This window comes from Panthera tigris, chromosome D4 (genome assembly GCF_018350195.1).
Source record: "Panthera tigris isolate Pti1 chromosome D4, P.tigris_Pti1_mat1.1, whole genome shotgun sequence".
Lineage (NCBI taxonomy): Eukaryota > Metazoa > Chordata > Mammalia > Carnivora > Felidae > Panthera > Panthera tigris.
The window spans coordinates 4,085,318-4,102,759 of record NC_056672.1 but is presented as its reverse complement, the minus strand read 5'-3'; the positions used below and the strand labels follow the sequence as shown (position 1 = coordinate 4,102,759).

General features: G+C 49.3%; 1 protein-coding gene and 1 long non-coding RNA gene across 2 annotated transcripts in view; one reads left to right on the top strand and one right to left on the bottom strand.

Moving 5' to 3' along the window:
• AUH (AU RNA binding methylglutaconyl-CoA hydratase) overlaps positions 1 to 2,928 on the top strand; it is a 208,656-nt gene extending 205,728 nt beyond the window's left edge. Inside the window, exon 11 of the mRNA XM_042964066.1 lies at positions 229 to 2,928. Within this exon, the coding sequence (XP_042820000.1) occupies positions 229 to 240 (12 nt within the window). The 3' untranslated portion in view covers positions 241 to 2,928. The remainder of the gene's footprint in view (positions 1 to 228) is intronic.
• Positions 2,929 to 9,634: 6,706 nt separating this feature from the next.
• LOC122233039 lies at positions 9,635 to 14,580 on the bottom strand. Its single transcript, XR_006210470.1, has 2 exons — positions 14,078 to 14,580; positions 9,635 to 11,316 (listed from the first exon to the last, which is right to left on the bottom strand). It is a non-coding gene; the product is annotated as an uncharacterized LOC122233039 (long non-coding RNA).
• Between the last annotated feature and the right edge of the window lie 2,862 nt (positions 14,581 to 17,442).

Below are 17,442 nucleotides of genomic sequence, written 5' to 3'. Positions count from 1 at the left end.
TGGAGGGGAGGGTGGGGGGCCAGGAGCGAAGGCTTTCCATGAGTGGGGGCGGGGCATTGGTCAGGTGTAGACAGAAGGACGGGAAGAGGGGGCTTCGTAAGGGAAGACGTACACATCCAAGGAGCAGGGGCTTTGGCGGTAAGCAGGAGGCGTGTTTTGGAGGCTGTGCTGGTAGTTTCTGGGTCACCTCGGCTCTAACGCCGGCTTTTCGGTCAAACCCCCATCTAGGTGTGGCTGTGACGGTGGTTAGTAGATGCCGTCAGCCTCGGCAGTCAGCTGACTCCCAGTAAGGGACGTTACTCTCCATGGCGTAGGTGGGACTCAGTCAGCCCCCGAAGGAGTATGAGCCAAAGCACTGAGGTTTCCTGAAGAAGAAGAAATTCTGTCCCAAGGCTGCAGTGTCACCTGTTGCCTGAGTCCCCAGCCCGCCCTCAGACAGCAGACTGGCCAGCCTCACAAGCATGTGAGCCCATTCCTTCTGGTAAATCCCTCCAACCCCCACCCCCCCTCTCTCTTATCTATACCTGTATCTGTGTCATGTATCTCCTATTGGTTCTGTGCAGAGCCCTGACCAAATCTGAAAGGGGCCTCTCTCCTGACTGCAGTGTGTCCTGCAGGAACACATCAGAGAGCAGTCTGAACTTGGGGGCCCGTTCTTTCCCTGAGCGGCCCCCACCCTTCTGAGCCCCAGCCCTTCCACGGGCACCTCACCTGTCCTGGAATTTATCGGTCACTCTGTGCACTGGCCAGCGGGCCTGGAGCGGGCTCTTCCTCCGTGATGGGAGCTTTGCTGGACAGTGGAGATGTGTCACAGAAATGACGCCAGGAGCCGTCCTGACCCCTCTGTCACACTTCTCGGCTTGCTCATTGAGACCCCGTCCAAATGCCGGTCCCCAGGAGACTTCCCAGCCCTCGGCCAGTCTCAGACACTATGGGACCCTGCCCACTTTCTCTTCTGGTGCCCATCAGCCAGCATCCTGGGTGCCGCTTTGTGTGTCTGCCTCCTCGGTTCCACTGAGCGGGACTTTCCTCTAGAAGTTTCCTAAGATGGAAAACTCCTTCTTAGGAAAGGAAAACTTCCCTCCCTTCCTGCAACGCTATCCCATTCTTGTCACCAGACTTCTGTGCCAGTTAGTAACTGCATATGTATGAACTTCCTTTATTTACATGTACATTTTCCTTTAGGGAACCATTAGCAGCTGCAAAGCAGATAGATACTGGGTCTTTCTTGTTGGGCCAGTCAACGTATGCTGGTGACACTACGGTGACAAGAGCCCCTTCAGAGAGGAGACTTCTTTTCTTGCTCATGCTGTGTGTCCGCCATGGGCCGTGACAGTCACTCAGTCACCCAGGCCGATGGGACGGTACTGCCTCACCTGGGGCCATCGTCAAGCAGAGGGAAAGGGGCTGTGGAGGACCTCACGCTGGCCCGCTCTGTCTTCAAGGCAGACACACAGCTCTGCCAGCAGCCCAGGGGCCAGAGGCAGTCATGTGGGCTTCCGTCTGGAGGCCTCAGGAAGTGTCACCCTACACGTGCTCAAGGCAGACAGCTGGCGATATTTGGTGAAGAGCATCAATCCCTACCTACTTGGTTTGGTCCTAGGAACTAGCAAAGTATCTACAAGTACCAGCTACGTTAACCCACCAGCATCTCAAAAGCGGAACCGGAAGCAATTTGTGCGGCCCACACATCTGGCAAGATGTCACCTAATACATGTTCCGTCAATCGTTGACTAAGTGGATGATAGGAAGCGTATGTTAGGGTCTTAGCTACGCCAGGGTTTCCGAGAAATAAGTGACTTCTGTCTACTGTTGGGGGGAAGCCTCTCTCTCTCTCTCTCGGGGCTCTTGGCGACTGCTTAGCTGTTTGAACTTCAGTATTCACCTCTGGGGAGGGGTGTCCCCACGACACGTGGTGGCCAGTGCACTGCAGGCCGCTATTTCCCAGGGCCCTGGAACAGTCAACCCCTGGCATTCCTCCAGCGGCTGGCTCCATCGTGGCCACGCGGCATTTCTCCACGAGTGTCTGTGTCCAAATGCCCGTCTTCCTGTAAGGACACCGGTCACGTTGGATGTAGGGCCTGGGAGGACGACAAAGGAACTTTTCCCTCTCTTCCCTTCCAGTCTTCCACCAGCGGCTCATCAGGAAGCTGGAAGCATTTCCAGGACACTCTGTCTGCAGACTTCCAGCCCCTTGGCTGCAGAGAGGAGCTCGGAAGGGTGGAAACGGACAGAGAGTCCACAGAGGAATTCCTGGCATGGGGGGGACAGTGGGAATGGAAACCAGCCATCAGCTTGGCTCAGCTCGGCACTGAGGGCGGCGGGAGAAAGCCCACCTCCAGTCTGAGAGCATCTTTCAAGACGGCTGCAACATGCATCTGGGCAGAGGCTCAACGCGACCTTCGCGAGGGCATTGAATTGTGCCAGACGTGCTTTCCGTACGTTTTTCTCATTTGCCTTTCCAACACGGCAGCGGGTGCAGATCTAACCCGCATCTCCCTTGTTGGCCCACATTAACTCCGTGCGTGTGTCAGTGTTGGAGTGACAGGCAGCACGCTGCCGAGGAGGGTCACTTCAGTGCTGGCTGGCTTCTGGTCCCCCGGGGGTCCTGCTGTGTCACCTGCCCCCCCGTCTGCTAAGCTCTGCCTCCCTTCTGAAAGCACTCCGGTGATCTGTAAATGCAGACCCAAAAATCGTAGAAGCGTCACACGGGAGCCAACCCTGAAGAGTGACGCAGTTCAGGGATCAAAGTTAAAGGAGGCGCTGGGAGCCATGGCTATAACGCTGTTTTCGTAACTTTCCATTACGTAAATGGTCCATGTTGACTGACTATTTTGAAAATTTCAGAAATGGAAATTCAGACTCATGCTTAACATACTGATACTTTACTCCTACCTCCAGATGATTTTTCCAGTGCTTGGTAATTAAATTTTTAAAAAAAATTTTTTAAGTCTATTTATTTTTGAGACAGACAGTGTGAGCAGGGGAGGGACAGAGAGAGAGGAGAAGAGAGAATCCCAAGCAGGCTCTGCTGTGTCAGCACAGAGCTTGACGCAGGGCTTGAACCCATGAAACCATGACATCATGACCTGAGCTGAAATCAAGAGTTGGACACTTAACCGACTGAGCCACCTAGGCACCCCATCTAGTACTTGGTAATTCAAAAAAAAAAAAAGTAAGTAAGTAAGTAAAGACATGAAAAAAAATTATACTACCCTTTGGGGGGAAAAAAAGCCCAAATCTGCTGACAATTAATGGAGAACAGCAAGAGATCCAGCTGGAAACATGTTGGAAGGGGCCAGAAGTGGCATACTAAAAAAAAAAAATGAGCAAATAGAAATTTTATAAACAATTTTAGAACTTCAAAGCTATGGCCATTAACCAGTACTGTTTAAGCAAAAGGTAAATGATATACCCAGGATTCACTTAGGAATAAGATTAATCCAAAAATGAGTAGGAATACCTTACTCATTTGAGCCATCAATTCAGGGTCTCTAAGATCCGTCTTCTGATGTTTGTGCATTTTTTTTTTTTCAGTCAGAGGAGATGCCCTTTTGATCCTCATTCTTCAGGCTGGATTTAGCTCATTTTTGGCACATTTCTAACAAGGCTCATGTTAGGGTCCTACAGTCAGAAGTCACAAACTGGAACAGAGAAACTCCACTCAGCTACAGGGTCCTTGGCAGTATTCAGAACATGACAGTGAGAAAGCCCAGGTAGACGACAAAAAAAAAAAAAAAAACCCACAATAAATAGCACTAAATAGCAAAGAATAAATAGCACAGGGGCAAGAAGATGCACCCACATGCCTGAGCATATGTTCCCAAAAGAGAAAGCAAAGAAGGCAGGTAGGCGGGGTCCCTCCTTCACCAGGGAATTTTAGAGAGCAGGAAACGTGATGGGGCGCCTGGGTGGCTCAGTCGGTTAAGTGTCCAACTTCGGCTCGGGTCATGATCTCATGGTTGGTGAGCTGGAGCCCCACGTTGGGCTCTGTGCTGATAGCTCAGAGCCTGGAGCCTGCTTCGGATTCTGTGTCTCACTCTCTCTCTCTGCCCCTCACCCGTTTATGCTCTCTCTCTCTCAAAAATTAAAAAAAGTTAAAAAAAAACAAGAAAGAAAGCAGAAAACATGAAACATTCTGTCTTTTATTCTAGCCACCCTGGCAGATGTGAGTTTGATGTGCATTTTTCCTAATGACTCGATGTTGAGTACCTTTTCATGTGCTTACTGGTTGCTTGTATGTATATTTTTTGGACAGTGTGTAATTAACTCCTCTGCTTATTTTTCAATCAGATTGTCTTCTTATTGTTGAATTGTAAGAGTTCTTTATATATTCTGGATAAAAGTCATATATATATAAAATCATGTCCCATTCTGAGGATTGTCTTTTCACTTTCTTGATAGTCTTGTTTGCTGCACAGCAGTCTTTCATTGGATGAAGTCCAATTTTTTTTTTGTTTTCTTTTTCACTTGCTTTGGTATCATATTTAACAAACCGTTGCCTAACCCAAGCTTGCAGAGATGTACTCCTATTTTTCTTCAGACAGTTTTGTGGTTTTAGTTGTTACATTTGTACCCATGATCCATTCTGAGTTAATTTTTGTATATGATGTGAGGTAGGGATCCCACTTCATTCTTTTGCTTGTGGATATCCGATGGTCCCAGCACCGCCTGTGGAAAAGAGTATTCTTTCCACTGCTGAGTAGTCTCGGTGCCCTTGTCAAAAACGAATTCACCATAAGTGTAAGGGTTTATCTGTGGGCTCTCAATTCGATCTCATTAAACTGTACCTTGCTCTCTTGGTTGCGGTAGCTTTGTAGATGGTATGAAACAGAGAAACGTGAACCCTCCAAGATGGTTGCGAACATTGTATCCAAAAATCTAAAGAAAATTAGTTATAGAACAATCAGACGAGTGAGCTTTTCCTATCTAGAGAATTAAGTGGCAATAATTGCACAAAGACGTGAGATTCCAGTGGTTATCCTATGTGTCTTCACAGCCGCAACAGCGGGCATTTGTTTCCGGAGCGTCGTGTGGTTAGGCATGGTGCTAGGAACTCCACATGAACCTTGGTTTATAAATTCCACACAAGAGTCCTAAGATTCAGAGGGTGAAGTAACTTTCCCAAATTCTGAGACCGACTTTGAAGTATATGTTTGGTCTCCGCCCCCAGTTCCTGACACAGAGCTCCTAAATTCCTTGAAATTTTGTGGGTGATAAGACGAGGCAACCCTCGGTGGGCTCCTGAATAGTTTCGGGATGGGGTCGGGTCACCAGAAAGACCAAGTCACGATTAGAAGCTTGGACCTGTCAGTCCCACCCCCAACCTCTGGGGAGAGGAGAGAGGCTGGAGATTGAGCGAACGATCCATCATGCCCAGTTGGCAGAGCCTCCATAAAAATCTCTGAACTGGAGGGTTCTGGGAGCTTCTGGGTTGGTAAACACCTCCACACGCTGGGAGGGTGACATACACAACTCCAGGGGAAGCAGCGGTTCCTGTGCTTGGGACCTATTGGACCTTGCCTACATACCTCTTCATCTGGCCATGCATTTGTATTCTGTACAATGTTATTTGTAAGACATTGGTAAACATAAGTGTTTCCAGGAGTTCTGTCAGCTATAATGGCGAATTATTAAACCCGGGGAGGGAGTCGTGGGGACCCCCAATTCAAGTTGGACGGGAGTGTGGGTGAACTGGGGACGCGCTGTTTACAAGCGGTATCTGAATCTGAGGTGGGGGTGGTCCTGTGGGTCTGAGCCCTTAACCTGTGGGGTCAGCATTCACTCTGGGTAGTTAGTGTCAGAATTGAATTAAACCGTAGGACACCCAGTTGGTGTCCGTGGAAAACTGGACGACTCGGTGTGGAAAACCCACCCACTTGGTGTCAGAAGTGCTGTAAGTGGAAGACAGTTGCTCGTAGGTCGCACAGCCGAGAAGCAGTGGGGCCACCATCAGAAGCCCGTCTGTCTGCCTGTCTGTCTGTCTGTCTGCCTCTAGAGCCTATACTCTTACTATGTCGCTCTCCCGTAGGCTAGTGCTGACCTTCAACTGGCATTGGGGGAGGCAAGACAACACTGCCATGGTTCAAAACCGGTTAAAATGTGTGTTTTTTTAATTGCCATCAAATTGACATCAAAACATAAAATTTTCCATTTTAATCACTTGTAAGTGTACGATTCGGTGACATTCAGCACATTCACGTTGTCGTGGCACCATCACCACCGCCCGTGTTCCCAAACCGAAACCACGAAACACTGCCTCCCCACCCCCCTCCCCGGCTCCCGGCGCCCCACCCCCTCGACTTTGTCTCTAGGAATCTGACTCGTCCAGGTGGCGCACACAAGTGGAACCCTACAGTATTTGTCCTCTTGTTTCTGGCTTGTTTCATTTAGCAGAATCTCCTCGTGGTTCATCCACGTTGTAGCAGGGCTCCGTGTCTCCTTCCTTTTTAGGGCCGAATAATATTCCAGTGTGTGCATAGACCTCATTTTGCTTATCCCTTCATCCGCGGATGGACACTGGGGTTGTTTCCCCATGTTTGCTGCTGTGAATCATGCCGCGATGAACGCGGGTGTGCAAATATCTGTCCAAGTCCCACATTTCACGTCTCTTGGGTGTGTGTACCCAGATATGGAACGGCCAGATCATATGGGAATTCCATGTTTGATTTTTGAGGGAATGTTCGAACGGTTTTAAAATGCTACTTTTGAAAATACTTCCAGGGCTACTTTTGTTTTGACTGTGCTCCAGAGAAGACTTTGTCATCCTGAAATGGAGTTGTTGTTTTTTTTTCTCTTTAAAACAATAAACTCATCATTCGTAAGCAAATCTAGTGAATAAAACGAAGGGTAACTTTGGGGGTATGATTTGTGGAACAAAATTTAGGTGTAAGGTTTCTTTTTTGTGTGCGCTTGTTAATTTTTAGGGATTGTTAATTCCAATAAAAGTGGTCACCAGAGGCAAGAGTAAGGAACACTTGAGAACCAGAATATCTAGCTCACAGGGTTTTAGGAGACTTGAACGGACGACTCGGAAAATTCACCTAGTACAGTGCCAGGCACAGAGCTCAGCCGACGGCGGCTTCTCTCCTCCCTTATCCCAGAAGAGGGAGATGCCGGCGGGGAATCTGGGGGCAGGAGCCTGATCTGGTAGAGGAAATGGCCCCGGTGTCGCCGGAGGCGTCGTGCGGCTCTCCTCTCCAGGTTAGAAGCCACAGCCCCACATCAGAGATGCCTCAGTGACAAATTATCTATATCCTGTTCGGACAACTTGTTAACACTGAGCAGGAAGCATCTCATCTGGCAAGGAAATATCAAAGCCCTTCTCACCCTTCCCTCCCTCCTTCTTACTTCCTTACTTACTTCTTACCCCCCTTCTTACTTCCTTCCTCCCTTCTTACCCTCCCTTCCTCCCCCTCCCTTCTTACACTCCTTTCCTCCCTCCTCCCTTCCTATCCTCCCTTCTTACCCTCCCTTCCTCCCCCCTTCTTACTTCCTTCCTCCCTTCTTATCCTCCCTTCCCCCCTCCCTTCTTACCCTCCCTTCCTCCCCCCTTCTTACTTCCTTCCTCCCTTCTTATCCTCCCTTCCCCCCTCCCTTCTTACCCTCCCTTCCTCTCCCCTCCCTTCTTACCCTCCTTTCCTCCCTCCTCCCTTCTTATCCTCCCTTCCCCCCTCCCTTCTTACTCTCCCTTTCTCCCCCCTTCTTACTTCCCTCCTCCCTTCTCACCCTCCTTTCCTCCCTCCTCCCTTCTTATCCTCCCTTCCCCCCTTCCCTTCTTACCCTCCCTCCCTTCCCCTTACTTCCCTCCTCCCTTCTCACCCTCCTTTCCTCCCTCCTCCCTTCTTATCCTCCCTTCCCCCCTCCCTTCTTACTCTCCCTTTCTCCCCCCTTCTTACTTCCCTCCTCCCTTCTCACCCTCCTTTCCTCCCTCCTCCCTTCTTATCCTCCCTTCCCCCCTCCCTTCTTACTCTCCCTTTCTCCCTTCTTACTTCCCTCCTCCCTTCTCACCCTCCTTTCCTCCCTCCTCCCTTCTTATCCTCCCTTCCCCCCTCCCTCTTACTCTCCCTTTCTCCCCCCTTCTTACTTCCCTCCTCCCTTCTCACCCTCCTTTCCTCCCTCCTCCCTTCTTATCCTCCCTTCCCCCTTCCCTTCTTACCCTCCCTCCCTTCCCCTTCTTACTTCCCTCCTCCCTTCTTACCCTCCCTTCCTCCCCCTCCCTTCTTGCCCTCCCTTCTTCCCTCCTCCCTTCTTATCCTCCCTTCCCCCCTCCCTTCTAACCCTCCCTTCTTCCCCACCCTTCCTCCCCCTTCTTCCTTCCTTCCTCCCTTCTTACCCTCCCTTCCTCCCCCCTCCCTTCTCACCCTCCCTTCCTCCCCCCTTCCTTCTCACCCTCCCTTACCCCCCTCCCTTCTCACCCTCCTTTCCTCCCTCCCCTCCTTCTTACTCTCCCTTCCTCCCTCCTCCCTTCTTACCCTCCTTCCTCCCCCCTTTTTACCCTCCCTTCCTCCTTCCTCCCTTCTTACCCTCCCTCCCCCCCTCCTTCCTCCTTCTCTCCCTCTCTCCCCCTCCTCCCTCCCTTCCTTGTGAATATTTATGGAGAGTTCACTGTGTGCCCAAATGGGGACATAATGGAAAAATGAAAACACAAATCCCTGCCCTTGTGGGCTTATAGCTGGTGAATTAACATAAAAAATGATAGGAAACTTGATCCTTGAATTGCAGATTATGAGATGACATATTTAGAAAACCTAAGGGCTTTTGCCTAAGTAAATAATAGAACATTCAAAGAGGTGGCTGGAAGCAAAGTTAACTTACAAAAATCAACAAAATCTTCTCCTTTTAAGTAGCAACTGGCTTTCTCCTGGTAGTGAAATAAAACATTGCCCACAACATAAAATCTCTGGAAAAAAACAAATTTTGTGAAAAAGATTCAAGACACACATGAAGGAAACTATAAAATCTCTTTGTAAGATGTAAATTGATTCTCAGATAAAGGAACTCAGCACAAGTTTCTGGAGAGGAATATATCAATCTTAAAAGTACAAATCTCTTCCAAACATATGTGTATATCTACCTATATATACTTTAATACAAAACTAGATTCTATATGTATATATTATTTATGTGTTTAACCTACTGCAAACGTTAATGCATCTTACATATTTATTTTATAGATGTGATACAACTCCAAATATAGTTCTAATGAATTTTATTTGAATTATCAGAAGTTGTTTTCTTTATTTTTTATTTGTTTTGGACATTTTTTTAATGTTTATTTAATTTTGAGAGGGACAGCACGAGCAGGGGAGGGCCAGAGGGAGACACAGAACCGGAAGCAGGCTCCAGGCTCCGAGCAGTCAGCACAGAGCCCGACGTGGGGCTCGAACCCACGAACTGCGAGACCACGACCTGAGCCGAAGTCGGATGCCTCACCGACTGAGCCGGGAGTTATTTTAAATTTCTGAAAGCAAAATCAACACGTCAGACTTGCCAAGAAAACTTTGGAAGATGTACGGTATGGGCTGCTTCCTCTCCCTCCCCGGAGAGAGCCTCGTAGAATAGAAGTAACGGGGAAGAAATGAAAGAAATCAGTAGACCAGAAATAGACCCAAATACATATGTGGAAACCTCATACACAACAAAAGAAACACTTTAATGGAGGGGGCACATTGGCCTTGCAATGAAGCCCTGCTGAGTGCATGAAGGCACGTGAGGGGCTGGGACACGGGGCTCCATCCGTCCATCCGTCGCCGGTGGGGATGTGACCGCTAAACCCACTATGCGGAGTCATCCGAGGATGTTTATTAAAGTAACCATGTTTGCGTCCTTTGTCTTAGCCATCCCATTTAGGGACTCTTCTTCAGAAACGAGACTGCCGATAGACACGGACTCATTGTTTCTGCGGCAACATTGGCAATGGCGTGAGTCCATCCGTAGGAGCGTGGCCGATAGACTCTAGTGCAGTCATAATGTAGGATGTTGAAATATCCTGCAGCTATTTGCACACGGGCAGGAGTTACACATCTATAATTCTAAGAAGTGCCCGCGAGGCATTGTCGGGTGAGGAAAGCCCAGTTTCAGGATAACACCTGGGAGACGACCCCGTGTCTTTGCAAAGGTAGGAGAGGAAGCCACATGAACCTGTGCACCTGCGTTTGCAGAGCGTGGAGAAGCACAGGGAAGCTGGCCGCCCATTGGTACCTGGTCGCCTCTGGGGCGGGAATATATTGGGGGAGGCGAACTGTTTACTGCTGTTTCTCTCATTCACGTGCTTTCTTTGACTTTACGCAATGAGCACTCACTCCTTTTCTCATTTAATAAAACCTAGTAAGGACTTCTCTACATGCCCCCCAAATAAACAACCCATCTCGGCTCTCCAGAAAGTGGGACAGAGGTGGCCGAGTGCTCCTGACTCTGGCTGGCCTTGGACAGGAGACTGGGGGTGAGACGGGGGGCGCACAGAGCCGGCGAGGTTGGGCTTTGTGCCGGTGGCCAGAGAGCGGCCCGAGTGGGTCTGACCTGCGTGCCTTTATTTGTATCCACTCGTAAATTTCGATGTAATTTGAGGCTTACAGAAATGTTGCGGAGATAGATGACGGTAGTTGTATGACCTTCAACCACTTGCCTCCTGTGGCCACACCTCCCCTCGCCGTGGCGGTTCCCCAAGGGTAAGAAGGAACATCTGCCCCATGCTATCAACTGGACCGGAGTCAGATCTCACCTTGCCACAAAGCATTTAACTTTTTCTCTTTAATTCCTTCCAAGATATGACAGCTCCTCAGTCTTTCCTTTTCCTTTGGAACTTGACACTTTTGAAGAACACGGGTCAGGTATTTTGTCGAAAGCCCTCGAGTTCAGGTCTGTCGCTCTCACCGGTAGATCGGAGGTGATGTGCGTCCTCTGTGCCGCGTAGCAGGGGCACATGACATCGGTATATGTTATTATCGGTGGCGTTAACCTTGATCATTTGGCTAAGGTAGTGTCTGCTGGATTTCCTAGTTAAAAAAAAAAAAGATATAGACTAAATGTTATAAGGTAAATATGCGTAAGAAATATTACAAATGATAAGACAAGAATAAATAAGAAAGGGCAAAATTACTATTTTTGCCTTTGTAAATAATAAATACCTTGGGGGAGATACTTTGTCAGGATTGTACCTTATGTTTATTTTTTAACATTCTGGAACCTGTCGCCATACCTTGTGTAGAGCTGGTCACTAAATGTTTGTCAATTAAGTAACTGGTTCCCTCTGGCCCAGTGCTGTCCAAGAGCCATAAACCGTCACATCAGTCATCTTCAATGTGCTAGTGGAATCTTTATAAATAATTAATAAATAATAACAAATAATCAGCACATAAATTTAAATGTATAAATATTCTAGTAGGAAAAAAATGTACACGTAAATATAAAGAAACAGGTGAAGTTGATTAAAAAATTTTTGTTGAGGTCAAATACACATAACACAAAATTTCCTAGTTAAAAAAATTTTTTTTAATGTTTATTTTTGAGACAGACAGAGGCAGAGCGTGAGCAGGGGAGGGGCAGAGAGAGAGACGGAGACACAGAATCCGAAGCGGGCTCCAGGCTCCGAGCCATCAGCACAGAGCCCAACGCGGGGCTGGAACCCATGAACCGCGAGATCATGACCTGAGCTGAAGTCGGACGCGCAACCCACTGAGCCCCCCAGGCGCCCACAAAATTTGCTATTTTAACCACTTTAAGTGAACGGTTCGGGGGCATCAGGTGCTTTCACGCTGCCGGGCAACCACCACCGCTGTCCGTCCGCAGAACTTTTCCTCTTCCCGGAGTGAAACCCTGTCTCATTCTCTCCACCATAACGACTCGCCTCTGTCCTGCTTCCTGCCTCTGAGGCTGGCGACTCTCGGTCCCCTCGTGGGAGGAATCACACGGCCCTCGCCCTCTTGTGACCCGCTCCCCTCCCTCCGCACACCGTCCTCAAGGGCCACCCGTGCTGGAGCGGGTGGTGCAGTGTCCTTCCTGTGAGTGAATCCGCTCCACTTTCTTCAACCACTCACTCATCACTTCGAAGCTGATTTTAGTAGCGTGTGTTTTGTTTGACCCCACATCCCCCCCCCCACCCTCCACGATCGTGTCAACACGTACCCAGTGTGCACGGCGTTCGTGACATGGCTCACGTTCCTCATCGCAGGCGGTCTTCGGGGACTGGTGTGTGTTTCACGGCGAGAGCGCATCCCATTCAGGGGCACGGAGCTGCGTGTGGCTACCGGCTGCCACGCGGGTCCCCTCCGCTGAGCACTGCCCCCCGGAAGTCACTCTAGCATCGGGGTGGGAATGGGTGGTCCCCAGCGGGGCAGCACGTCTGTGTGGCTCCTGGAGAGCCACCCGGGTGGGTCAGCTGGGTCGGCGTGGACCTGCACGTCGTGTTGGCCCGGAGGACAGAGGCTGGGAGGCTACCACCAGCTTTGCCTAGGCGCCCACCCTCCTGGGGCTCCAGGGGCTCCCCGCAGCGTCAGAAGCAGAAGGAAACCGGCTGTTGTTGTTGCCCGGCCAGCAGAGAAGAGCCTGGTCTTCGTGGCAGTGTGGGCGAAGGCCGGCTTGCTTAGCGCTTGCCTCGCGGGGTCACGGGCAGAGCGTGGTGACGTGTATCTGGGAGCCATACTGGGGGCTTCCACGTGGGACGGCGTGCTCTGGTTCCTTTCGTGAGGGGCGGCAGGCTGCGTTAGGCAGCTGGCTCCGGAAGCTAGGCACGAACCCGTCGAGCAGTCGGTATCCTGTCCTCCATCCATGCCGACGTGAGGCACCTGGAGTGAAGTCCGCTCTTTGTAACACGGACAGACCCCACGGCAGTCCCGGGCCCTATAATGGGCTGAGTGTTTGTGTCCCCCCAAATTCACGTGTTGAAACCCTACCCCCATGGCATGATGGTAGTGGGAGGGGGGCCTTGGGAGGTTCCTGGGGTTAGATGAGGTCGTGAGCGTGGGGCCCCCACAATGGGATTCTCGGGAGGGTGCTTGCTTCCTGCCTCTGCCTGACCCTGTGCATCCAGCCTCCAGAACTTCGAGACATTGGCCACCCAGTCTGAGGCACTTTGCTGTGACAGCCCCGAATGACTAAGCCGGAACCTTCTGTCGACATGAAGGTCCACACCTGCACGCCAGCTACACAGTTTCCCTAAAACACCAGTGAGACGGTGGCATCTCAGACAAACCTGCCTACTTTGTGCGTTGATCTGGGTCGTACTTAGGATGGAAATACACCTGCTTGGCTGAGCGAGCCCGTGCCACTAGATACACGCTGAAACCTAACCCGGCAAGTTTGGTCTGAGTCTCCCCGGCACCTTCTCCAGTTACAGAAAGTACTGACTAGCGGCGCATAATTCCACTTTACAATAATTTCAGGAGAGTGCAGATCAGTGGGGACAGCCCTTAATTCATGCCAACTTGAAAAGTTAAGTTGATGGGAGGTTGAGGGAAAGAAGGTTGATTATGGCTCGAGAAGGACACTAATGTTATGGAAGGTGTTTAAAGGACAATTTCCTCTACAGGCCATAAAGCAGTGTAGGCAACTGATACACAAATATTTCAGGAATCCATCTTTCGTTTAAGAAGAAATGTGGACCTGGGCCTCCCATCCCGTGCTGTCAGTCGCGTAACTGAGCTGTCTCCGTATTCTCTTTAAATGTGGCACCCGTACGTCGGACGTAAGTGTTTCCAGGTCGCGTCGCAGAGTCTCTTGAGAGACAAGCGCATTCTAACTGGTCCCACTAATGTAATACTTATGCTAATGCAGGCCCTGTACAGGCGGCGGGCACATGCCTTTGGACGTCGTGCCGACAAGAGCGCGTTAGCGGTTTCTGTAAGCGGAGAAACCCGGGGAGGCTCGCGCTGGGCTGTGGGAACCAGACGCTCCCTGCCGTCCCCCCACTTCCGCCCCGCCCGGCCCCGGCCCCACACGCGATCGTATGCCTGGCACAGACCCACGCCCACACGCGGATGCGGGAGCACGTGAACGCAGGCGACGCGCACTCACACACGCACACGTTCGTGCGAAGACGCTGCGTAGCGTGGGGAGCGTGTGTGCGCGCGTGGCTTACCCGTAGCCCGGCTGCGTGCAAGGCTTGTGCCCACGTGGGTGCTCAGGTGGGTGGCTCGCGAAGGCTGCCGGTAGAGGCGTCGGGGCTTCACTGCGGACCGCGAGGCTGGTCACCGGGACAGCAGCGAGTGTGGCCCCCGCCCTGAGCACGGTGCCCGGACTCGAGGGGGACGCCACGCCTCGGTCACCTCACCGTTGACGGGTGCGTGGCTCGGAGAGGCCCCCCCCCCCCCCGGCGGCCGTGGCCCCCACCGGGAGGGTGGGCTGCAAGCCCGGACTCGCTCAGCGAGGCGTCTTCAGAGTCCTGCCCCTCGGAGTCCGGGGCTGTCTGCTTGAGAGCCTCGGCGGGGCCAGGGCCACGATGCGGGCCTCTGCGGCTCCGTCGTTTGGTTCCTTTACGTTCCACACTTTAAACGAGAGCTGCCTGGGCTGTACCTGTGACGCCAGATTTGTGCTTCAGGAAAATAGTGCCTGAGAACGGAGACGGTCGTCCAATGGCCGCGGTCGAATCTACGCCGAAGGGTTGCCAACGCCACGCATGCGCTATGGGCTGGGGTGTGTGTTCGAGCCTCCCTCCTTTGTTTGGGCCAGGCATGTGCTTACAGGAAAGCATGTATTAAAAAAAAATTTTTTTAAACATTTATTTATATTTGAGAGAGAGAGAGAGATAGAGCATGAGTCAGGGAGGGGCAGAGAGAGAGAGAGGGAGACACAGAATCCGAAGCAGGCTCCAGGCTCTGAGCCGTCAGCCCAGATCCCAATGCGGGGCTGGAACTCACGGACCGCGAGAGCATGACCTGAGCCTAAGTCGGATGCTTAACCAACTGAGCCACCCAGGTGCCCCGGAAGAAAGCATGTATTTTAAATGGTACAGGACAGTCCACAGAGAAAGGAATGTAAAACATAGCTGGGGAACAAGAAAAACACAGAATCACAGTGTATTCCTGAGCCCAAATGGAATCATTCAAGGACCATTGTTTCCCTATAAATTTGTAAAGAATGAAGTATTGATTTTTGTGTTAAAAGTTTTTGATACTGAATTCCAATGACTGCCTGAGCTCACACATCTGTCCTCATTTCAGACCCAGCTTCCACAAAATGACAAAAAAATTTTTTTCTAAAGAATCGGCCCTTGGGAATATAGGAAAACAAGAGTGCCACCAGCATGGGAGAGCTTTTGAACAATTTGTGGAAGACAGAATGGGGGCAGATGGATCGGATCCCATACAAAACCGGAGCAAAATAAATGCAGGTGTTGTAAAGGCAGGAGGGTTTGGGGAGCTCAGGTCCGAGGTCCGTGTGAAATAGTGGGCAAACATTAGATGTTGTGTGGGCTCCAGGAACTCAGAAAATGTCCTGCCCATGGAGCAACTATGAGGGAGTCCTTAAAAAGAAATATATACCAGCAAAATAGAAATAAATACAAGAGAACCATGAAGACAACACAAAGAATTGTGAGCAAACAAACTGCAAAATGGATAAAGAGGCCTAATGGTCACAATATGGCTGCCACGGCTCTAGATCTTATACTCTTGCACCAGCATCCCAAGCAGAAACAAAGATGTCAGCAAAGCCTCTGTTGACCAGTGCTCATCTAGACTTAATGACTCATCTGCCAGCCTGGCCATATTGCTACCCCTAAAAAACTCAGGGTGTGTGGACAAGTATAATTGGAGTGGAATGGCTGGGTGAGCAGTTACCTGAGTATGAAAGGGTAAACAAAAATAAAGGACAGAGAATATTGGAGTAGAGTAATTAACTGGCTTGATTTTATATCTATATCCATATCCATATCCATATCCATATCCATATCCATATCCATATCCATATCTATCTCTATATATCTATATCTATCTACATTTATATATGGATATATCTATATATTTGTGTGTGTGTATATATATATATATATATATACACACACATATATATGTATGTATGTATGTATATATGTATACATATATATGTATATGTGTGTGTATATATATATATATATATATATATATATATATGTATATGTGCACCCAGACACATTTCTTTTTGTTTTTTAATTTTTATTTATTATTGAGAGACAGAGAGACACAGAGTGTGAGCAGGGGAGGGGCAGAGAGGGGGAGACACAGAATCTGAAATAGCCTCCAGGGTCTGAGCTGTCAGCACAGAGCCCGACGCGGGGCTTGAACTCACAAACTGAGATCATGACCTGAGCCGAAGTCGGTTGTCCCACCAACCGAGCCACCCAGGCGCCCCAGTGACACATTTCTTTTATGCCAACAGAGACCATGCCTTCTTTTCAAACACAAATGGAACATTCACAAAAACTGTTGCTAAAGTAGAAGACAAAAACATCTTAACAAACTGCAAAATGCCGAAATTACATAGGCCACATTCTCTGAACAAGCTGAAACGAAATTAGCTTTGACATCCAAAGTTTGATAAAATGGTTCTTTCAAAATTGCAAAACACCCTTTAAAATAAAAACAACATAAAAACTGAATTGGTACGTTTAATGGATTTAAGAATGAATGTCCGTGAGGATACCATGTCAAACAATTGTCATAGAAAAATGTGTGGCTCTCAGGGCCAGTGTGAGAAAACAAGAGAGACAGAACAAGAATAATAAGCCCAAAGATAATGGAAGTGAGAAAGTCATGAAAATAAAACTAAATATTAGCAAGAGGAAAAAAAACAAACACACACAAAAAAACACCCAAAATGTGAGATAGAGCTTTGAAAGTGAAAAAGCATTTAAATCCGTCTCTGGCTACTCTGAATGAGCAAACAAAAGAGAATGCAAAACGAGACACAAATAAAAATGAAAACGTTAGAAATGTAACATGCCCGTGTCGGTAGTTTTGAAAACGATTACAGTTGAATACCACTCCATGTCAATATTCCTGAGACTCTAGGTGAAATACAATGGTAATCTGGGAAAGCAGAAATTTTAGTAGAACCCCTTCTACCCGATACGGTCCAGATTGTAGTTGGTTGGTTCAGTGAAGTGTGTCAAAGCTGGGAACCATAAATGTCAGTACAGACCTCAGACGTTTCACTTTAATCAAAAACATGAAAACCTATTCACTTGCCGGTCTTTCGATGTAGGTCAAAGTCTTTTCTTTGAAAATGAAAACGGGTCCCCTGACTGGACGCCCGTAGCATCTTTCTTGCATAAACCACACCTACAATTCCATCGACAGTTTCCACTTTCCGTTTTCCAAGTACGGAGCGGGAATGTTGACAGCTCGGGTGATCTGACTGTGGAACCTTATCCATCCGAGCTCCTCAGACCTTAGTGTGTCTGATGGTCTCTTGGGGATCTTGTCCAAATGCACAGTGTGGCTCAGTAGGTCTGAGTGGGCCCGCTGG